This window comes from Excalfactoria chinensis, chromosome 3, assembly GCF_039878825.1.
Source record: "Excalfactoria chinensis isolate bCotChi1 chromosome 3, bCotChi1.hap2, whole genome shotgun sequence".
NCBI lineage: Eukaryota > Metazoa > Chordata > Aves > Galliformes > Phasianidae > Excalfactoria > Excalfactoria chinensis.
The window spans coordinates 30,039,273-30,062,559 of NC_092827.1; the positions used below are offsets into that span (position 1 = coordinate 30,039,273).

The 23,287-nt window shown below is 36.6% G+C and overlaps 1 protein-coding gene across 2 annotated transcripts in view; it reads left to right on the forward strand.

Moving 5' to 3' along the window:
* Positions 1-17,881, forward strand: part of TTK (TTK protein kinase) — a 31,119-nt gene extending 13,238 nt beyond the window's left edge. For both annotated transcript variants that reach the window (XM_072332165.1, XM_072332167.1), the window contains 17 exons: positions 4,121-4,226; positions 4,328-4,403; positions 4,483-4,580; positions 5,320-5,419; positions 6,077-6,194; positions 7,238-7,419; positions 7,535-7,671; positions 9,036-9,162; positions 9,920-10,012; positions 11,103-11,260; positions 11,340-11,491; positions 12,384-12,508; positions 12,755-12,838; positions 14,050-14,226; positions 14,949-15,039; positions 15,306-15,403; positions 16,585-17,881. In XM_072332165.1, coding sequence (XP_072188266.1) covers positions 4,121-4,226; positions 4,328-4,403; positions 4,483-4,580; positions 5,320-5,419; positions 6,077-6,194; positions 7,238-7,419; positions 7,535-7,671; positions 9,036-9,162; positions 9,920-10,012; positions 11,103-11,260; positions 11,340-11,491; positions 12,384-12,508; positions 12,755-12,838; positions 14,050-14,226; positions 14,949-15,039; positions 15,306-15,403; positions 16,585-16,674 — 2,012 coding nt within the window. In that variant the 3' untranslated portion in view covers positions 16,675-17,881. The remainder of the gene's footprint in view (positions 1-4,120; positions 4,227-4,327; positions 4,404-4,482; positions 4,581-5,319; positions 5,420-6,076; positions 6,195-7,237; positions 7,420-7,534; positions 7,672-9,035; positions 9,163-9,919; positions 10,013-11,102; positions 11,261-11,339; positions 11,492-12,383; positions 12,509-12,754; positions 12,839-14,049; positions 14,227-14,948; positions 15,040-15,305; positions 15,404-16,584) is intronic.
* The last annotated feature ends 5,406 nt before the right edge of the window (positions 17,882-23,287 follow it).

The following is a 23,287-nucleotide window of genomic DNA, read 5'->3' on the forward strand; positions in this document are numbered from 1 at the left end:
AATATTGATTGATTTTAAGCATGTTCTATAGCTAAATGGAAAAATCATTTCAGTGTTCTTTCTAGATACAAACTCAATCTATTATTGTCCAATAAACAGGCATATTTGTCTATTCTCCATCTTAATCCTTCAATACCTGGTTCCATCTCTTCTCAGGAGTCATCAGAAAGTAAACTGATTTTTGGGAAGGGTGTCTTTTTGCTTTAGATGTGGACAGAATCAGTGCGAAATAAATCTGATTTCATTTTTAAGGGATCCATTTTTCAGAAGCATGATAGAGATTTGCTCCTTCCTTTTAAGTTGACTTTAGTATGAAGCGCTACTTATGGAGGGGGTCATAAGTATTTGACAGTGCTTACAGTATTATTCAGTTGTGGTGTTTGTTTCTCATAAGCTTTGTTTTCTTACTGACATCAATTCTACATCTGATGAACTGCCTCCCAGGATAAGTTAATCTTCATGGACTGTACCATTTGTACCTGATAATATTTGCTTACTGCAAATCTTAAAGGTATACCCATGAAAGAATATGTGCAAAATGCTTATCTGCTGTTTAGGAATCAATGAATTCAGGGGGAGAGTGGACTCATCTAGTTTTAGTTTACCTTATTTTGTAACAGTATGTACTTGAAAAATGCTACGTTTCAGTGTAAATATTTAAAGATAAAAGTTTTGAAAAGCAATAACATACTAGAAACGCAGGGATATAGATCACTTAAATGACTGAGCTTTGCTTTAATTTTTCATGTTACTTCTGGAGCAAGAAAAAGGCTTATCTCTTAATCTACAGGCATTTAAGACTTGTCTATTTAATATTTTCACTTGAAGTGCTGCTTTTTGAAACTTATTTAAAGATAGTAATGCTGTGTAATACACTTCACACATCAAAAGATTGTTCAGAAAGCTTTTGACATGAGTTATATGCAGTTAGAGAGTAATGATACAAACATAAAAACCTCAGCATGTCTAGAAGCTTTTTAATTCCTTCTCCCCTTCTTCCCTTCATGGATGGCAATATAAATATCTGACATACTGGGGGTGATTTGGAAGGAAAAAATAAAACCAACTATACATTCTGAATAGGATGAGAGAGACGCTGTCTCAAACCAAGAAGGAATTAAAATATTATAGATCATCTGAATATGAGAGTCCAGTGGTAAACTTGGACATGAAATACTTATGGGGGGGTGCTTATGGGAGTGTGGGAATGATGATACTGGATTGGTCAACTGCCATTTCAAAGCTATTCTCAGTGTCAGCCTTAAACTCTAAGTATATGTTGAAGTACTTATTTTTAAAAATAGTAGTATTTATTGACTTTTGTAGTTTACAAAAAAAAACAAAACCAATCCACCTAGGAATAGCTAAAACATCAGTGTTCATCTGGTGGAAATTCAGCTTCTTCTGGCTAAGGACAGAAAGAGACATGGAAGGCTTCAAAGTAAAAATGAATTAACTTTGATAAATTGCTCTTGAACTTAAACACTAAGCAAAGTTGTATGTAAAAATCAAAGTCCTTAAACTGGGGATTTCTTGGAAGGTAGCAGATAACCATGAATGTGGTCAGACAAAAATTCCCTGTAATGATGGAAAACAAGGCCTACCTGATGAGGAAGCTCTTACCATATGTAAAGTAAGAAAGTAAGAGATAATACAAGGATGGTGGTATAATAGATAGCCAAAGGTTATCTATAGGAGAAACTCACCAATTCTGAGGTCTTCAGTCTAGATGGAAAATGCTGAGGCTGGTCACCCAAACTCCACAAAGGAGCAGTCTCCAAAAAAGAGATGCTGTTGTTGTGGTGGTCAGCCCTTAAATGAAGTCTAGGAGAGGTGGAGTCAAGCTCCACCCTTTCCGGGAGCACAGCTGAATCACCTTCACCTGGGCTCCCACAGCTGGTTAATCAGAGGTTCAGGCTGTGATTGCCAATTTCCTATACACCATAATAGTTCACCGCATATTCTGTACTGCATATTTTTTCTTTCTTTTTTTTAAATGGTCTTGTGTTGTAAATCAGCTTAGCTGTTTATCTGACTAATCAGATGGTAATTTCCTTTTAATAAGACTCGTCAGGATAATAAACTGAATTTGGGTTTAGTATTTACCTAAGGCTCTTAAAACAGCTCATATTTTAGTGTTCCCTAAATGGAGAGTTCTATACTGTAACACAGTTATGCACTATGTGCACAGAAAGTTACTGAGGTGCGATATAGATACCTTTGTATTGTTGATGTTGACCTGCCTGAGGGTAGGGAGGCCCTTTAGAGAGGGATCTAGATAATCTATATCTCTGGGCTTAGGTGAATCGGATGAGGTTCAACAAGGCCAAGTGCTGGGTCCTGCACTTTGGCCAAAATAACCCCATGCAGCACTATAGGCTTGGGGCTGGATGACTGTGAAGAGGAAAGGGACCTGGGGGTGTTGGTTGATGCTCAGCTGAACATGAGCTGACAGTGTGCCCAGGTGACCAAGAGGGCCAACAGCATCCTGGCCTGCATTAGATAGTATTAAATAGTGGGTCCAGCAGGAGCAGGGTGGTAATCATTCCCCTGTACTCAGCAATGGTGAGGCTGCACCTCGAGTATTGTGTTCAGTTTTGGGCCCCTTGCCACAAGAAAGATGTTGAGGCCCTGGAACGTGTCCAGAGAATGGCAACAAAACTGGTGAGGGGTCTGGAGCACAGATCTTATGAAGGGTGGATGAGGGAGCTGGGGTTGTTCAGTCTGGAGAAGAGGAGGCTCAGGGGAGACCTTGTTGCACTCTACAACTTTCTGAAAGGAGGTTGTGATGGGGAGGGTTTGGCCTCTTCTCCCAGGCAACAAACAGGACTCAAGGACTGGCCTCAAGTTGTACCAGAGGTTGTTTAGATTAGACATAAGGAAAGGCTTTTTCTCTCAAAGAGTGGTCAGGCACTGGAATGTCCTGCCCAGGGAGGTGGTGGAGTCACCGTCCCTGGCAGTGTTCATGAGGTGTCTGGATGAGGAGCTATGAGATATGGTTTAGTGGCTTGTGGTAACAACGGTAATGGGAGGATGGCTGGACTGGATGATCTTGTAAGTCCTTTCCAACCTTGTGATTCTATGATTGTGTGTTCTGGTTTCTCGTGATAATTTGTTAATCTCTGAGGAGTTACCTCCCCTTCTATTTTTCAGCTTTACTCTGAAATAGTTTGAATGATAGCAGTGTTCAGTGCAGTGTTCAGTAGAAGTTGGCTTTACCTTCTTGTTCAAAGGTTAACATACAACTTCAGATAATGTTTGCTAAGTCTTCCGTAATAGGTGAGATTGGGGTGAGATTCTCTGTTGAGTTGAGATGGGGCTATTGAAGCTGTTGCTTTTGGCTTCCTTATCTTTTTGAAGTTGCAGTTGTAGAACACAGCTTGTAAGAGCACTCTCAACTTTGCCCTGAGCAAAATCAGGTAGTTAACTTACACCCAGCTAATTACTTTGTCTAATTCAGTTTAGTAGTAGTGGGGAATTTATTCATCTGTCTATTCTGTTGTACCTTTGAGGTAGTATCTCTGGGAGAAGCTGGGTTTTGATGCTCAATTTAGGATTTATTGTGGATGTCTAGATGAGGGTATAAAAAGAGACCAAATGTGAGCAGTTCTGTATTTCTAGATGAGTCTGTATAGGACAAGCATCAGACTCATTCTTCGCGTAATGCTGTTCTGGCTTATTTTCAGAGTGGAGATCTAGAAAATGGACTTGATCTGAAAGCTGCTGTTTTTTCCTCAATCCTTGTCATGCTACTTAAACCTTTCAACCCAGTGATTGAGGATTCTAAGTGAAAAGTTAAATTGCTTGGATAGTCTTCAGATTTGTTGAATCTCACTTTGTTTTAAAGAAGTTTATAATTATAGCTTTGCAGAAATCAAGCAGCTAATATATTTTAGATGTTGCATGTCACTTTGTGCCTGTCCTAGATATCTCTCTGCCTGTAAATATTTGAAAATTGTATAAAATATATGCCTAGATTTATAAGAAATAATGTTATTAATATGTATTGATGTTAGATTACTGCAAGTGTATGTATTTCTTTCTAAATGGTTATAAATGCTTTTCTTTAGAAATGAAACCTGTTGTACCATCTGAATAATTCTAACTAATTTACCTACAGCATCAGGTATACAAGAGTCTGGACTTCAGAGTGTAGTTGGAAATCAGAGAAATATAAAAAGGAACGATTCTACTGAAAATTCTTCTGCTGTTGCTAAACTTCTTGGGTAATGGCTTGGTTTCTTATTTAATTTCTTAAACCATTTATGAAAGAAAACCATTTGCTACTGTTTGTTTTTTGGTGTTTTGTTTTGCTTTTTGCCTTCAGGGATGAGAAATCACAAGAACTTGATGCTGTTGTTAACTTCCACAATCCATTAAGACCGCTAAACAAATCTAACCAGGTATAAAATGAATTATTTTCTTTCAAAATATTAAAATTTTAAAACTTTATGCATTTGATAACATGTGATTTACTTTTAGGCCTGCCCTTTTGGGAGGGTTCCTGTTAAACTAGTAAATGATTTTGATGATGTGGTGCAGAAGATGGATGTCCCTCATACAGCTAGCGTTATGAAAAGGTATAGTTGCTTGGTTTTGCTGCAGTGCAGCAGATTTTCATTCTCCTTTTCAGTAGGGATTTGTTTTTCTTATAAGACAGTGGGAATATGAGGTGTTAATGTTAAAAATTTAAGATTGTCAAATAATCATAATTGTGATTAGATATTAAACATCTTTTTAACTTAATACTGAGACTGTATAGCAACATGGATCAGTTCCTTGTTCTAGCAAATCAATAGCCTCAGTAGTGAGGCAGAGACTAAAAAATAATTTCTGTTGAAAGTAACTTGAGATTTTTATATTCTAATTCCAAAAATTGTATTATTTTTCAAAATAATTTTAAATCCTCTCTTTTAGCTGTACTGCTATAATTTTTCATAACAATGGAGATCTACTGATGCATATGTTCGTTGTTCTATTATGAAAGTGAATATGCTCATTTTAATGTAACTGCTTAGCAGCAGAAGGACCTGCCAACTTAAACACCACATTGTTATGTCTGTCCCTGAGCTTGAAACTTACTTTGAAGCCTATTGTTTACTAGCTGTACTTTATTACTGTTTGCAGTAGAAGACAACCAATTAGTCATCTGTCACTTCATGAGATTATGGTGGCGCTGTTAAAGACTTCTGTACTGGTTCTCACTAGGCAATCAGTGGACCCTTTTTTCCTATGGTTTTTGATTTTCTCACAACTGTATCTGTATTATGAATTGTTATATGTTTGCACGTTATACAATTAACAATGTTATTTCAATAGGCAAATATCTAGCTCCAAATGTACAGCCTCGATTCCACCTTTTCCACTCTCTGAACCAAAATTTAGTGAGAATGATTCATGTGACCTGGCAGACTCAAAGGTAATATAAACATTTTTCAGATGGACAGAATGAACCCTAGATGGATGTCTGATGTTGTTAGAAAAATAATAACACTTCAAGTCTGATTAAGTAATAAAATAGAATTGCTCTGTTAAGCAATCAGTTGTGAACAGAAACATTCATGGCAGCTTTCAGAATTTAAAAGCATTATGTGTGATCAGGTGTTAAGAAAAAGCTCTCTGTAAATCCGTTGGGAGAAATAGCACAGGGTGAGGAGGATTTAAAAATCCTTCATATAATTTATAAATAGGAAATGAGATTACAACTGAGAGTCCTGTAGTCAAGATGCAGTCAGGATTTTTTGTCTTTGGAAGTATTGTATTTCCATTATGTTAATTCATTAAGTCTGATAAATGATTTAAGGAAGGATCATGGCTTTTGATGGAGTATAATTTTGAGCTGTGTCTTGTCCTTCCAGAAGGAAAACATTTAGGTCTTTGTTAAAGAAATTATATGATGGTAATTGAGTGTGTTAATGGATTTAAAAGCAGGATCGGTAATATTTCTGTGTATCCTGCACTTTTGTTAAATTATTTGTTCTATGGTATGCTGTTCATTTCTTATCAGATGGAAACGTCTTTTGGGCACTATACTTGGGAACCATTTTACTTTTCAACATGCTTTTTGTTTTCTTAGTTATTACAAGAAAAAAATTCCGTGCAGCTGTTGGAAGAGAACAGCTCAGAAACTGCTACCCATTCAACTGTCACTCTAAAGAACAAAGCAGATACAAGTCTTGTGATGAAAAGAGAAGGTAACTTTATTAATGTGGTGTTCTAGTATGTTGGAATGAAATAAGTATTGAAAAATTGCTGTTCTGTGTTTTAAACGTGGACTGCTGAAGAAAACATTCTTCAAAAGTGGAGAAAATGATCTGCTTGGAGTTTAAGAGCAACTAATTAAAATATGAGTTTTGAGTGGTATCTGTGGAAGTGCCGAAAATGAACGTGCTAATGAAATATCTACCTAATGCATGGAATCTGACCTTTGTCTGATTTGCCTCACAACATAGAGTAAGAAGCATGAGAAAAAGCCTCTTATAGTGCTTATAACAGTTCAGAAAAAAACTCAGACTTACATAAATTATTTTAGGATGGTAAAGCTTGGAAGGATGCTAATAATGACTTTGAAGAAAGTAAGTGAAAATGTCTAGTAATACTACAGTGGTTGGATTTAGGATTATGTGTATACCTTACCTGGAGTAAGAAAATGGGAAACTTAATTTGAACAAGTTTTCAACTTCAACCCCTTCCTTCCAACTTAAAAGAACACAACACAAAGCCTTACCCATTAGTTTGCATATGAACAGTTTGGGTTTCAGGTCATGCTTTGCCCGTTGTGTTTTATGTAAGCTTCTAAAGAAAATACTGTGGTTTTTTGTTTGTTTGTTTTTTGTTTTGTTTTTTTTGTCTTTTAAAATTGCATCCAACTTCTGCTTAGTACATACTTCCTAGTTACATGAATCTAAGACTGTACAAGCAGTTGGAGGACCACTCCTAACCTATGCTATTTACAGCCTACTTACAGCAGGATGTTTGTGTTATTCTGTAGTAATACTATAACTTTTTTAAGAAAGCTGCCATGTTACTGCAGTGAGCCGAATATTAACCCTGAAGATTACACTAATGCCTTGTAAATAACAGTTTCTGTAAAAGATGTCAGATTCCAGTAAATCAATGATTCTCATTTATTCTGATGTAGAAAATGAAGGAAAATGTATCTAGAAATTGAGGTAAATTACCAGAAACTGTTTCAAGTACTGAATATTAAGTATTTTTAATTTTCTGATTTATTCAGAAAATAAATTCCAGTGTCAAGAGCTGAAGATACCAGAACCAAGGAGCCTGGAATGTCAACAGCAACAGTCCAGTTCTTCTGAAAGCTACAGAAAGCAATTTGATCAGATAAAACTGAACAGTGCTAACTCCAGAAAGAAATGGCCAAGTCAAGAAGTGATGCAGCAAAACTGCTATAGAGAGGTGAGGTAACGGGAATATGTGATGGTTTTCTACCTGAAGCTACTTTCACATATTGTGAAAAATGATTTCTTTAATGGTTGCTTCTTGTGTGAAATAATACATTCAATTTCTGTAGGGAAAGCGGTCAAGTCTTGAGCAGTCTGGTCATCCCATTTCAAGAAGATTGTCACCACCAGATGCTGTTTCAAAGAAAAATGATCTACTGTATGTTTGTGGAACACCAAGCTCTACATGTACAGATTATATGGAGTGGTAAGCTACTTCATTTGATTTCATGGTCACAGGCAGCACTTGGTCTCTGGAACCATTTCAGTGAATTTTTTTTTTAACGAGGATTTTAAGTTCTTCTGTTCAGATGGCAAAAAAGATTCCTGACTGCTTCCAACACTTTACGTGGAGTTGGAATGTTTGTAGTGAGTGAAGCATGTCATCTCATAGTAAAGGTTAATTTAAAATAAATAAATAAATAAATAAATAAAATGGTTTGCCAGGAAATTGTGCTCGCTTCTTCCACTTTTTGACAACTTGGAAGCTTGTGAAAATCAGGTTTGTTTTACACGATACATAGTGAAGGTACCAGATAATGGGTAATTGTTGAGTAATTTATGTGATCAATGAGAGCTGTGCTTTGGCAACTATATTGAAGGATTGAAAAGTCAAATTTGTCACTTTACTCTCAACAAAATAAGTACCAAGTGTGTAAAATTGTTTTCCAGTTCTGATATTTACAGAGTAAACCCTCACAGATTATTACTAGTGGTGTTTTAGTCCAGATTATATCAAAAATTAAAAAAAAAATAATATATATATATATATATAAAAAATGGAATGAATAACACTTCTGAAATGCTAAATCAATATTGCAAGAACCTGTTTAGAGTTTGACAGACTAATAGCTTTTCATTCAATGCAAGGTTGAAGCAGCCTGGTGCCATCTGTGTAATGTTCAAGTTTTTCTTTAAATACTTATAAGTCACAATTCATCCTGTGCCATTAATGAATGAAACAACAGAGGGGAAAAATGTATTTGTTAATATAACTAAATACGTTTTAGACATATGAAGGGGGCAGATCAGAAGGTATCAAAGATTTATTGCAATATTTAGTTTACTTAAATATATGTTCTACTTTCTGCTCATATGCAGTATAGGTGACATTCTCAAGAATTCTCGTGTTTGTCTTGAAGCTTTGTTGCATTATGTTCACTTTCAATGAAAAAAAAAATCATTTCATCCTTAAGTGTTTTGAACAAAGAATAGTAAGCTTAGGAATAACTGTAGCTTGCCTTGTCTTATGGGCTGCCATCGTATTTTTATGGTGCTTTCACTTTCCAACTTAGCAAGAGTGCCAACTGGTATCTGAAGAAGGGAGGTTAGTTTGCTACTGTTTTAAGGGAATGTTTTCTGTGTTTTAGTTCTTCTGTAGATCTATGGACTTCTAAGTCAAAGTGGAAGATTCTTAGTGCTAACTGTTGAATATAGCAGAGGTTTGGACGTTTGCTGATGGGGTTTAAATTTCAAGAAGGAATGAAGATTTTTATCTTAGAAAACTTCATTTAAAAAAGAAAAAAACAAAAACACTTAAATACAGACATTCTTAACAATGATTTCCTTTAGTTTCAGAACACCAATTGTAAGGAACAACTTTTCACCAGGATATCAAATTTCTACTCCCTACAGTCAGCTCCCATATTTTCTACCACATACTCCAGCAACTACATTTCAAACTCAAATGGGCTTGCAGGTAACAACTTTAAGCTGTCTTCTACCACTTCTAGCATGTTTCCATTGGGGACTTTTTTAGAGGAGAGGTGTGTATTACATATATTTTCAATTTAAAGTTGTTACTCTCATTTGTGGGTAAGTAAGGGAAGGGCAGATTCTTTTGTTTATTCTGCAAATAACTATTTTATTCTTTATTAGATCTATTCACTAATTTGAATTGTGTGAGACTTTAAGGCAGAGTTTAGGCTCTACTTTCCTGTAAGTTGCTGTGGAGAACTGATATTGCATGTGTTTTCACTGTGTGCATTTCTGCACACACACATAGTAATCCTGGTTAGATTGAGTGATTTGAAATAAAAGAAGTGAAACAAAATGGAATATGTAAGCCCATCACAGTTGCGTAAGTAGTAAATTTTGATGGAATTACTCAACTGGGCATAGGTAATTGCATTTCTTTTTAGGAGTACAGCAAGTGATATGACCTCTATTCTGCAGTCTCTACAAAGTTTTGTATGGCTTTTTCAAGGCCTTTGTTCAGTATGTCGATGGACAAGCTTATGAAATCATGCTGCTTAGTAAACTTGTGATGATTGTTATACAAGTTATGCTGTGGGGATTTTTTGCTTTTAGCAGACAAACATTTGAGGTTTCTTTTTTATACTTGTCCTTGTTTGGGAAGATCAAGACAACTTAAATAATCATAGTAAAAATAGAGTTCCACCAAGTTCTGATGCACGTGTACCAATAGTCTCTTTTATTTTTCTGCATGTACACAGGTTTCAGCTTCTATACCTTCAAATGAAAGCATTGCTATTAAAGGAAGAGTTTATACAATATTAAAGCAAATAGGTAGTGGAGGCTCAAGCAAGGTAAGATGCTGCGTTAGCCTTTTATATGTAGTCACTCATTTGCACAGTGGTATTTAATATAAACATATATAGTGTAGTTATCTAATACTTCTTGAGCTAGTACTATCAAATAGGAAGTGTTTGACTGACACAAAGAACCTAAAACAAAATTTTAAGGCCACAGGCTTACACTTTATCTCTCATGGATGCAAAGAAGCATAGAGCACAGATGAGATTTGTTACAGTGTTATTTTTCAGAGCTCTGAGTTTCCCAAGTTATATTTCGTGGCACTGTCATTTCAGAATGTTAAACAACTGTTGGTATCAGTGGAGAGAGAAAGTCAAAACAGTGGGTGAATAAAGCATTGTGTTGAAATAAGGAAAACAGTAAATGAGAATGCTGAACAGAACAGAAGCTACAGAAATAAGAAAGTGATTGCTCAACTATCTTCTCTTAGATGCCATGATGGTGGCAGCCCACTTTCTTGCTTTGCTTTCTCCATAGACCTTAAGTTAGACTGTTCTACATTCCTGAAGATAATCTTTAAGATTAAGAGTCTTAAAGTTCCTAGTATTGCAGAATTGTCCTAAATCATAGAACAGCTGAGATTGTTAGGGATCTCTGGATGTCATCTGGTCCAACCCCTACTCATGCAGGGTGCCTTGGACTGTGTCCAGGTGTCTTTTGAAAATCTCAAAAGAGCAGACTGCACAACCTTCCTGGGCAACCTGTGCCAGATCTCTGTCACTTATGGTAAATAATTGCTTCCTGATGTAGAGAGAGAACCTCCTGTGTTTCAGTTTGTGCCTGTTGCCTCTATTCTTGTCTATGGGTGCCACTGAAAAGAGCCTGATTCCACTCTATCAGCATCCTCCCTTCGGGTAGTTATAGACATAGAGATACCCTCTTCCTTTTCTCCAGCCTGTTTGTTATAACTGATGAATTTTGATAAAACCTTTATTTCAGCAAACAGGTGGGAACTTTTATAAATTTGATGTGCTTTTTCCTTTTTAAAAGGTACATTTATCTTTTTAAACTCTGTCTGTAGTGAAATGGAGGACCATGAAATAAATTGGACTTAAGTTGGAATGGACTTAACTGTTTTTTCAGGTGTTTCAAGTACTGAATGAAAAGAAGCAGCTGTATGCGGTCAAGTATGTGAATCTAGAAGAAGCTGATCAGCAGACTGTTGAAAGCTATAAGAATGAAATTGCTCATTTGAGTAAACTACAAGAGCATAGTGATAAGATAATCCGTCTTTATAGCTAGTGAGTAAACTTACTATTCGTATCATGCACTATTGATTCAATAAAGCTGCCTTGACTTTTAACATTTATTTTGTTTTAGTGAAATTACTGATCAGCATATCTACATGGTAATGGAGTGTGGAAACATTGATCTCAATAGCTGGCTGAAAAAGAAAAAGAATATTGATCCATTAGAACGGAAGAGCTATTGGAAAAATATGTTGGAAGCTGTTCACACAATCCATGAACACGGTACTTTTAAATAATTCTGGGTGTTTGTATAGGTTGTAAGACAGGTATGGTGTTTTGAATTTTAGAGGTGATGCTGCTTTCAGTTTTGGTGTAAGCCTAGTGATCCTTGAAGGTGGTATTTACTGGTTTTTGACGATGAAACAAAAGTGATCATGTCTTGATATTGAGGTAGACTGGCTTTTGACTCAGAGGAAAGGAATCAACAACTATCACTGTTTCATAGCATTTTCTATTTCCTTTTGACAGCTAGAGAATGATTTCTGTAATGGACTATGCTGTAGGCTCCTGGAACTTCTTGATCTCCATAAAATTCTCATTAAAACCACTTATTCTCTCCAAAGAAATTTTGACTGCTTTGTTTCTGCACAGATCTGCCTTTTCTACTTAATTTACCTTTTTCACTCCTCGTTATTCATTAGGCCTTCGTTCATCCTTACCCATGTAACTGAAAGGCATGTATTCTATTTCTGTGTAACATGGTGAATATTGAAAAAATAAAGAATAATTAGTTGATTATATGATTTATACTAAAAAAGCTACTGTCTGTGCCATAGCAAAAAGAAAACTTGGGAATCTGAAGCTAAATCCTGACTGTTTTAAGTGAATGGCTATGCACATACAGCATAGCTCTATGTCCCCTAGAGGGCCTATCCTCTACTGAGAGAAACTATTTAACTTGAGACTCATGGAGTTATTTCAGGGTTACTGCAGATTTTAGTACTTCAAACTATGAACTTATTATGCCAGTCTTACTGCTGATTAGGAGAAAAAAAGAAACACTTCAAAGGAAATCTACAAAATGATTTGTGTGTTCTGTCTGTACAGTGGTTAGCTAACTGAGCAATGAACATACTTGAGTAACAACTTGGATTGATTTGAAACTGTTTTACAGGCATTGTTCACAGTGATCTGAAACCAGCGAACTTCCTGATAGTTGATGGAATGTTAAAACTGATTGACTTTGGCATTGCAAACCAAATGCAGCCAGATGTGACGAGCATCGTTAAAGATTCACAGGTGACAATTCTGGAAAATTGATGTACCGCTTTTAATAAAATGTTGCAGTACTTGTTGATTATGTTAATCTCACAACTTGAATGAGTACTGTACTGACTTCAACTAAGCATGTTACATACGTAGATATATTCCTTAAGCAAAGTGATGGTGGCCTTCAGCAGAAAATATCCTATATGCTTGTCTGTACTTTGAGGCAAAAATCAAACAACTTACTAAGTAACGTGCCTCATTGAATGTTTTTACTAGGTTGGCACAATGAATTATATGCCACCTGAAGCAATACAAGATATGTCTTCTTCCTGTGGAGAAAATGGGAAATTGCAATCTAAGGTAACGAGACTTTTTTCCTCCTAATTTGTACTTAACTAGGAAAGAAACCTGATAAAATTTTGTGAGGCTTCTTTCTATCTCCTGCTTTCTGCCCTAAAATCTTCTGAGATGGAGAGTTACTTGTCTCTCTTTTTGCTGCTGTAAACCACAAACCTCAACTGCTCCATATCCTGCTGTGTCAGAAGGTTAACATGAGCACTGTGTTCCAGAAAGGGCACACGTACCACAGTTTAACATTTCAGCATTTCATCTGAATGTTTATAATCAGGGTCTTCCAAAAACTCAACTGAAAAAATCATTCCCTAGTCATTTTCTTGACTGCCTCTTGTGCTGCTCATAGCCATCTGTTTTGTCTATTCCAAAAATTGATAGAGCTCTTCACTCTATTGCTAGCATTTCTAAAGCTATATTTTAGCAGTCCACATAAATAGAACTGGCTTAGAAATCTTCTAATAGAAGTAAGAAAAAAATTATGCTGTAGAACACTCTTCGTGTTTGCTTAAAAGGTTAGGATAATGCCCTTCTTTATTAAAAGATTACATCTCTTGCCTTTAAAACTTCTACATTTTAAATTCTTTAAATTTTGTAAATGGAGTGTAGCCTTGTTCTGGCTCTCAGCTCATTTTAGAGAAAATCATCATGCTGCTGAGTCAATGCAATCTGTATCTTCCACATCCCACCGCTTCCCCCTACCCTCCAACTTCATCTTCTTTTTTATTTTTTTTTTTTAAAGCACTTCAGTAAGAGGAGTGGGAAGTCCTCCTTTAAAGAATAGCCCAAAAGTACCAGTTGGAATTTGGATCTTGAATCCTTAAAGCCTAGAAGAACTGGACCGTAGTTTCTGACTTTGGGCACAAGCCATACCTGTGATGCCTTAATGGTTTCTGAGCTGAATTAGTTCAGTATATTTTATTTGGATTTATGAATGAATCCAAAATTAGCATCCAATTTAAAGGCTTTTGAGTTATTAAAGTTCACTTTTTTCAAAGCTAACTTAAAATAAAACAAAACAAACGAACAAAAAGCACCACAGCAACCTGTCTTATTGAAAATTACTGAAAGTTGCATTATGCTACAGTATTAATAGGTAACAGTGCACTGTCTGTCAATCATGTCATCCCGTGTAAGAGAACTAAACTATTAAGTGAACTGTACAGTTACCACTCCTTAAATGAGAAAATCTTTTTTTTTTTTTTTTTCCTACTTGTTAGATAAGTCCAAAAAGTGATGTGTGGTCATTGGGATGCATTTTATATTGTATGACATATGGAAGGACTCCATTTCAACATATAACAAATACACGTCAAAAACTGTATGCTATTGTTGATCCTCATTATGAAATAGAATTTCCAGATATTGCTGAGAAGGATCTTCAAGATGTGCTAAAGGTAATTGTTCCTGAAGAATAATTCTGATTCAAATGATGGCAACTTTTATTATTTCTTAAATTGAATAAATGAATTGTGCTTGAGGAGCTTGTTTCACAAATCATGTTAATTGCTGCTAATAGTAACAGGCCTTATTTTGAAAGACTGAAAATAGCTAGATCATGGTTTCTGTAGTAGAAGTCCATGTTCAGCTCAGCAACAAGCCAGACTGCTGTAAGCATTTACTTATTTAGGTCCTTTGAGCCACCCAAAGTAAATTAAGGGTTTTTCATACCCTTCACCCCCTTCTCATATCTTCCATATTTGCCTGCATTTGAAATTTCATTTATTTGTTTTATGTAAGAGCCCTAATTGTGTTGCTCAGGAGGGAACAAAGTGAAGTCCAGAAGTGCTTATCCCCTGCTTTCAAATTCTGATAACATTTTGAGCTTTTCAAAATAAGGAGATGTAAGCTGACAACTTCTTCCAGTGTTGTTTCTAGAGTAAAACAGGATATCCAGCTTTATCTTAATTAGCAATTATCTTCACAGAGTAATTGGGGTCATCTCTTGGAATATTTACGGTTGCTAGTCATTTCAAGTTAGTGACTTGACAGTAAGAAGCTTGGACAATAATTTTCTAGGTCTTGAAATATCCCCAGTTTCAATCTTAATTCTTAGGAATTAAGACTAATTCTCTTGGTTAGAAGGTAAATTATTATTATTTATTTTTTCCATTTGCAGCGCTGTTTAGTAAGAAATCCTAAACAAAGAATATCAGTTTCAGAGTTGCTGGTACATCCCTATGTTCAAATTCAAACCCAGTGTCAAACAGGTATGTCCATTTCTAAAATATATTTGTTAAATAGCACTTAAAATTCTGTTTAAGAAATCAAAAGGCTTTTTTATATGTATACATTTGTTGGTATTGCAGTAGGTTTTGTTTGGTACCCACGTATGTTATATGTAAGACTTCACTTCAAGTTACCATTAATTTTTAAACTATTGATTTCAGAACTGTTCCTTTGTCTGTGTCTGACAGACGTGTTGGTAATAATACACAATTGTATACAGCTCTAACAATTTTAAATTAACTATTAGGTGTTGCAAATGCAAAAGGAGCAACAGAAGAAGTAAAGCGTATCCTTGGCCAACTTGTTGGCTTGAATTCTCCCAACTCTATTTCTAGAGCTGCTAGGGTAAGTAAACTGGCTTTCCCTAGGTCTATGTTAGCACATGTTTAACGCAATAAAGTAAAATGTTTGGTAGTGAAAGATGAAGGGATGCATATATTGGAGCTTTAACCTCTGCTGCAAAAACTTAGCTTATTGTCATGCTTTTGTTTGTGGGTGTGTGCTCTCCACTCCTGAATTGGAAGACTCAAAAGGTGGTTTTCTTGGTTTATTCTTTCCCTGTTTCTTTTCGTTCAGCTCCCGGTATGTCTGTGTTGTATGACTTCATTTCCATTGCCCACCATCATGACTGGCCTTTGTGTCTCCTCCAAAACAGTCCTTACTGGGCTATTTTCTTTTAAGCTGACTGGAAGGTAGAAACTGCCTGTGGTCTTCTACTTGTCTTAGCTAACTTGTTGTTAGGATGTTAAAGAAATTGACAAACTAAACCCCAAATTTCATGATCTCTTTCTGGAAGAAGACAGGCATCATGAGGAGTTTTTATTCCCGTCTGTGGGTATTTCTACTTCTGGTAACATGGGGATATTTTTTGGTGGACAGTGATTCTGTTGTTTTCTGTCAGACTTCTCTGTAACAGCCGTAACTGACCCTAAAGTAATTAAATACAAAAATATATCCCATATTCCTTATAGAAGTTGGATCATTTATCACTATAGATGGTTCTTTCATTCATGGTTCCGAATGGTGACCTGAAACTTTTGTGTGAAGAAGAGATTATCCTTTTAATAATATTGTGATGTGGCTATGTTTGTGGCCAATGTTTTTTCTGATTTCCTTATATGAAGTTTGCCTCTTTATTCACTCAGTGTGAGCAAACTTTATATAAGTATCTGTCTCTATGCTGGTGTTTCCACATCAGAGACAATTAAGGGAGTAAACGTGGTTTTAAGTCTTGGTAATTAGCTCTCTTCAAACTTGCAGAGCACTACTTTCTTTCACTGTTAAGTCGGTATGTGTTTTCTTGCAGGTACTTTGTTGTTGCAGCTTCTGTGACTAAGCTGTCTGTCTTAAATGCATCTTCATTTGTTGATTTCTGAGACAAATCTTAGTGCGGTTAGAAATAAAAATATTTTAAATGAGAAGTTATTTCAAGTGGTAACATTTCTTAAGATTAAAGATTAAGATTTAATCTATATGTGAAACCAGCTGTGTTTACCTGAATACCTGTGTTTTTTCTTCATTTTCAGACTTTATATGAACAATGCAACAGTGGCAAAAGTCTCGATGTATCGGCATTTGCCAAATCTGGGAGTCAAAAATCATGGCCAGCAAAGTGATGTACTGCTGTTCAGGATGCAACATAACTGGTCTGTTCAAAAGAGTATTTAGCGCTGCTCGCTTTTAAAAGGACACTCAGCATAAAGTTTGCATTTTAAAAACTAAATGTAAAAAATACATACCTTTGTACAGTAAATCTTGACCTGCCGCTCGGATTGAACAAGGAAAATAGATTGTTTGTGACTATGGTCTTTGTTTTCTATCAAAGCTGTACAGACTTTTCAAGCTCCTTTATCACTCTGAAACTAAATTAAGGAAGAAAAAGCTTTCTAAAACACCAACTGGTGGCTATGTAAAACATGCCATTCTCTTAAAATGTTCTACAATGTGAACACAGTATTGCTCTGTTCTGTTCTTTGCCACAAAGTTAGAGAAATATCTCTTGTGTCCAGGCTTGTCCAAAACTAAGGAAGAAATGCACTCTGCTGCTGTAAGCAATCAGTTACTATTCTGGTAGATACATGTAAATGTCATATGGTTCTTGAGCTGTTCTTTTGCTGACTGATAAATGGCATAGTGGAAGCATCACTCTTGAAGTGTAATGAGAATAAAATGGCTTATGTTACATTAAAAAAAAATAAATATGCAGCTGCTTTGCAAATCCAGTATGCCTTATGACTTCAGAATAGAAGAACTGTCAAGATTAATGATGCTCAGAAACCACTTAATACGGATTTTTAAGAGCACTAATACTAAGCAGTGTAAATAAGTGTACTGAATGTTGCTAGACTGGTTTTATACATGACTATTAGTGGATTGATCAGATTTTGTTGTCACTTAGGTATATTTCTGGTGCAAGAGTGAATTTTTAAGTTACTTAACTGAAAGGCATTTAAATATTTAAAGGTTTCAGACTGGAGGGAAATATTGCCTTAAAGACACCTGCTATGTTGTCCTTTGAAAGCATGAAGTTTGTCAGTTTATAGAATCTCTTATTTGAGCAGGTATTTTTAAGTTTGTGGCTTTTGCCTTCTCCTTTGTAAGTTATGCATATAAAGATCCTAGGTTCATTGCTGAAGTGAGGGCTCTTTCCTTGTTAATTTTCATGAGTTAAGAGTGTCATGCCCTTTGAACAGTGGAAAGAATAATGGAAAAAAATGGAAAGGCAGTACTAGAGAAGCTCTCCTTGATGATTTCTATGTGTTAAATTACAGAGTTTGTGTTTACTTCCCTTCAGATGAGTATTAAATATTTGAATATCTTTCAGCTTTTGTATTCTGTACTTAATTCTGGATAACTTGCGAGGGACAAAATGTGTTGATAAAATGCTGTAAAAAGGTTCCACTTGAGGAAGAATTGTCTTTCACCGTAAACATACATGTAAATATTTACCAACTCCCATGCTGAGCATTTTTCTCCAGATTACCTGGGCTCACAGAATTTGTTTGCATTCTTATTTAGGAGCATTAGGTTTCACTGATACCTTCCAGTTGCTTTTGCTTGCATGACTCAAGATTTAGAGGAACAAAAGCATGATTGGCAGCAAAACAGTCATTCAAATGATTTAGTAATAAAAAGGAAATCTCTTGAAGAATGGGTTTCATGTTATTTTCAGACCTCTGCTTCAAGCCTGTTTTAAAGCCATCATTGTATTCCTATGCCAGATAAGGCTATCCTGCTGTGACAGCATTGAGTGCTCATAGAAGACCACATTATTTTGGAGTGTGGTGTTCCTGTGGCTGTTCAACATCTGCCCTCTTTTAACTTAGTAGGTGTTCTCTGGATTATTGGCTTGTTTCCTCCAGTGATCCTGTTACTTCTGATTTAGTTTATTACAAACATTCATACTCCTGTACTAAAGCACAATGAGTGTATATGTACCCTGCTTGTCTCTTACTTGAAAACTTGTTGCAAAGATTGAAGCTACCAACAAAAAATAAGATAACATTCTCTACCTTTCATATTGTAGGTAGTTTGGGAAACTACTTAGAGCGTGTGAACTGAAATATTCTCTCTGGCTTTATCAAGAGAGGGGAAAATGTGCTCAAGAAGAAAACTTTTTTGCTCCGTGGAATATTCCTTCTGTGTGAAGAGCAATTGAAATGTCTCTTAGCTACTTCTCTGAATTACACTTGGAAAAATTTCTGTATAACTGTTAACATAAGCTGTTACAACTGTTAAAACCTCCACTGCTTTGCTTATCTGCTGCTTAATATTGACTATGCAGTGGAGGTGTGCCATGTTATTTTTTTCCTGAGTACGTGCTTTTGCAATCCTTTCTCTCATGTAGTCAGTGCTAAAGAAACCACAGCATGAAAGACTGTGGAAAGAGGACTTGGGCTGATGAGATGAAGTAGGTTGTTAGTCATGCTTTTTATTTAAAGTTTGATAAACTTATATTCCCTATTTTTCTTCCTTGCCTGCCTCAGTGCTAGATTACAATATCTGCCTACATTGACAGTTGTCCTTTACTGCCCCTCAGTGCATTCCTATTGTGGTGGGTGTGTTGTTTTCTTTTTAACAACCATCTGCTCCCCTTTTCAGGTTCTTTTGGGATCTCAGTGTGTGAATTACAGAGTTGGCTATGCATGAGTAGTTTTTAAAAGGCAAAAAGCATGTTCTGTATGTTAACAGAGGTTGTTGCTTGGAGCTTCCTCAAGATTATAAAATGCCCATCCTGCACTACTGTTGCCTACACTCAGGTCCACAGTTGCAGGATATTGTGTGTATATAAAGCAGGGGGAGAAAATGGTTTTCTAGACCAGATTATGGCATGTCTGTTTGCAATCACCATTCTTGGATACATTTGTGTAGCGTAATGCTATGTCAGCTATTACTGCTGTGCTGTAACTACATGAGGAGTGAACAGATAAATAAGAGTACTTCGTGAAGTTCCTTTTTGTAATTTTCCAAACAATGAATTTGAATAGTTACAGTTTCTTCTAAATCTAATGCTGTGATCCAATAAAAGCCTTTAGTCAGCAGGTAACACTAAGAAATACCTAACTACAGAAAGATACCTTGCATGTTTATGGATTAGCATAGCATTGTTCTTCCTGAGCAGCTTCTCTGTAAGCATAGTTGTAATCCAAAGTCTAAAAGGATTAATGCATAAGTTCTGAGGGCTCTGGTTTGCCTGGTGTGCCAATGGATAAAATTGAGTCCTTCTAAAACATGAGAAGAAAAAGAGGCTGTTCTCTTGCGTAACTCTGCTCTTAAAATATTTTTCCAAGGAATGAGGGATGCATCTATCTCAGTAGCTCAGTGCTCAGGCTCCTTTTTCCTTCCCTGGCCTTTGAAAGGCATTATCTATTTGTTCTGCTGATCAAGGAGAAGGGAAGGAAGAGAATATTACATTTTGAGCAGTAGAGAGTGCATAGAGGGATGTGTTTTAATCTGAAAGTAAGTGGTCAAATGATTGCTAGGCTGTAGTCCCTCTTATGGGTTTTTGCTCTTTCTTTAAGTACTTGATAGTTCCATCCTAAATAAATGACTAATTTTGGGAGCAGCAATTAGTATCAAATTACAAGTTGAACAATTGATGTAAATTTGAATTACGGTCCACCTCTGAAGTCTGTCTTACTCCTGGGCACCTCGACAAGGATGAAAGGTTAATCCTTACAGGTGTAAGTGATATTGCTGGTGATACAGCAAGTGCTGAAAACTAACTGCTCTATTGTTCCAGTTGTCTGTACTGTTCCATCAGTTTTCACAGGTTCTCAGCAGCAAGGATAAAAGAAAATGCTATTTTATCATATTTTTATCATTGATAATTTCATGGCTAGGAGATCCTATTTCAGCTAAATACAAATAGTTAACACAAGTATATTCTTCCTGCTAAATTCACGTATTTCTTCCAATCTTGATTATTTGTTCCCACCTGCCTAGTTTGTAAACCTTGTTTTGTCATTAAGCTTTTCTTTGCTCATTTGTTCCACATAAAGTAATTCAGAGATCTCATGCAAGCTAAGAGATATAAAAAATGAAGGAGGCACTGTAGTGTGATTGTGGGATATAGGACTGTAGACCTGTATTGGAACAGGAATCTTTATACAGCTTATCCATATATTTTCATGGGAGTTGCTGCAATGAAACCCAAGATAAAAATCTGACTCTTCACCTCAATTCCTTGTCTTAGCAGGTGAAATTGCAGCTAAACAATGATGTAATTCCAAGACGCCAGCTCTAATCAGATGAATTGCTAAAATCCAGGCAGCTTTTGCAATGAAAGAGATTATGAATTTAAGGAGGAATAGTGGTGCCACTGTTTTGAACCCTTAAGAAACACAAGGAGAAAGTCAATATTTAAACAGCCCGTTTGTCTCAACTCTTAACTATATTGTAAAATCTCTCTGGCTTGTCTTGGTATCCTCATAACGATGTGCTTGTTACGTGGTAAGTGCAAGTAAACTGAATACCTGCTTTGTTTATCTCAAGTTGTTTCTTCCTTATTTTACATAGTAGTTAAACAATTAAAAATACAACTAAATAGCAAGTATGTTTACAGAAATGAGTTGAATTCTTGGCATTAATACTCCCTATGTAGTTTTGTATAGGTTACTTGGAGGCAAGATTGGCAATGTGCTCCAAAATATTCTTAAAAGGGAATGTAGCTTGTTTGTATGGTGTTTGGATGTTCGTCTAACAGGTCTCTGATTTCTGCAAGCACAGTTCAATGTGGCAGAAGGCAAACATGTCCATGTGGATGAAGAGTGCTGGGCAATGCCATGCCGTGGAAGGACTCCAGAGCCATCCAGCGGGGAGCAGTGACCAACATCTACCCCTCAGGCAGAGGAAGGGAAGGCCTGCAACCCACGTGTTTCACTTCACTGATGAACATGCTAGCTATTGTGCTGTGAGGCAAAACTTCCGAGGCCGCCTCTGCTTTATGCGATTTGGACATATCTGGTAGCCTGGGCATTTAAGGAACCTGGCTGCTGAGATGGCATTTCCACCTTCCCAGTAGTTTGTGTAAAAGGCAGTCAGCTGTTCCCTTCTGTTGAGATGGTGGTGCTCACTGGCACGTATGTGTTGGTGAGTTTTATGGATAAAGGTACCTCGCTAATAAGGAGCTGGAGTTTCTAAACTGGAGCTGAACTTGGGTACCTAGCCAAAATGCAAATATGTGCCTAAATCTCTTCTGATCTGACTTTGGGTTTCTTAGCAGGGACTTAGAACTTCAAAGGCAGTTTCCTAACTGCAGCTTCCTAACTGCAGTGATGCATGTTGAGCATTGCAAATATTAACAAATAATAATTTTAGGGAGAGCAGATGAATATTCAAAGAGATCCTGCCTTTTGGCATATTAGAATAGTTCAATGGAGGGGAGGACTCTACAGAGTCCTGACCAACTTCCTGCCCACTTCAGTACTAACCATAAGTTAAAGTGTGTTACTGAGGACATGTGAATGCCTCTTAAACACCAACAACCTTGAGGTGTCAGCCAATTTGCTAGGAATGCCTTGTGTTGTTGCTTTGACTTTTGAGAAGCCCCTGTTGCTTCTTCTGTTCATCTTTTTCAGGAAGAGAAGTTCTACAGAAAAGTAGGTTATCTGCTTCAGTATTCAGTGCAGAAGGACTCACGAGATTTCATGTCAGAACATTTCATTGTAAGAGAAAACTTTGAAGAAATTACTTGAATTCAGTGTGTCAGACGTAGCTTTTATAGGCACTAACATCTCCGGTTCCAGGTGGTGTTAACCAAAGGTGTTCTAAAGGAGTTAGTAGTAGCTGTAATAGAAAGTGTATTGTGTGAGTTTAAATCAACCTTATAACTAGAGGTGGGAGGCAGTAAATATGATACTGGTCTTCAAAAATGTGGAGCTGGAGAATTAGATTGCTGAGAAGGATTCTGGTAATAAATAAACTAGGGGGAGAAAATTACACCAAAGAGCAGATTCAGGATACGAATGTATGAATACTGAGTAGACCTTTTGCATAGAGGAAAAAAAAATCTTAGTTTTTTCTCCTGAGCCTGAGTATGTGGTATTGATATACAGTGTATTTGGACTTTCCGAAAGCTGCTAACACCAGGGTCCTTCAGTGTCTGAAAATAAGCTAATCCATCAAGAGGAGGCTGAGGGGAGACCTTACTGCTCTCTTCCAGTGTCTGAAAGGTGCTTACAGAGAGAGCGGGGTTGGTCTCTTCTCACTGGTGACAGGACGAGAGGAAATGGCCTCAAGTTGCATCGGGGTAAGTTTAGGTTGGATGTTGGGAAAAATTTCTTTGCAGAAAGGGTTGTTAAGCACTGGAATAGGCTCCCCAGGGAGGTGGTTGAGTCACCATCCCTGGATGTGTTTAAGAGCCGTTTGGATGTGGTGCTCAGGGACATGATTTAGCAGAGGGTTGTTAGCGTAGTATGGTCACGTTGTGGTTGGACTTGATGATCTTGAAGGTCTTTTCCAACCTGAGCTATTCTATGATTCTCTCTGACGATCTGCTTGAGGATCACAAAATTGATTGGATTTGAGGAGACTTACAGTGAATATCTGGCTCCACCAAGGACACCTCCAATAGATTAAGTTGCTCAAAGCCCCATTCAACAGGCAAACGGGGAGGAGAAAGCTATCATATAAGTAGCTGGTCATTCTTACTTAAAGAAGATGGCGATAGTGTGGGTTGAAGGAGCTATGGTAATCCATGTATCTAAATGATCTTAGGGTTAAATAGAA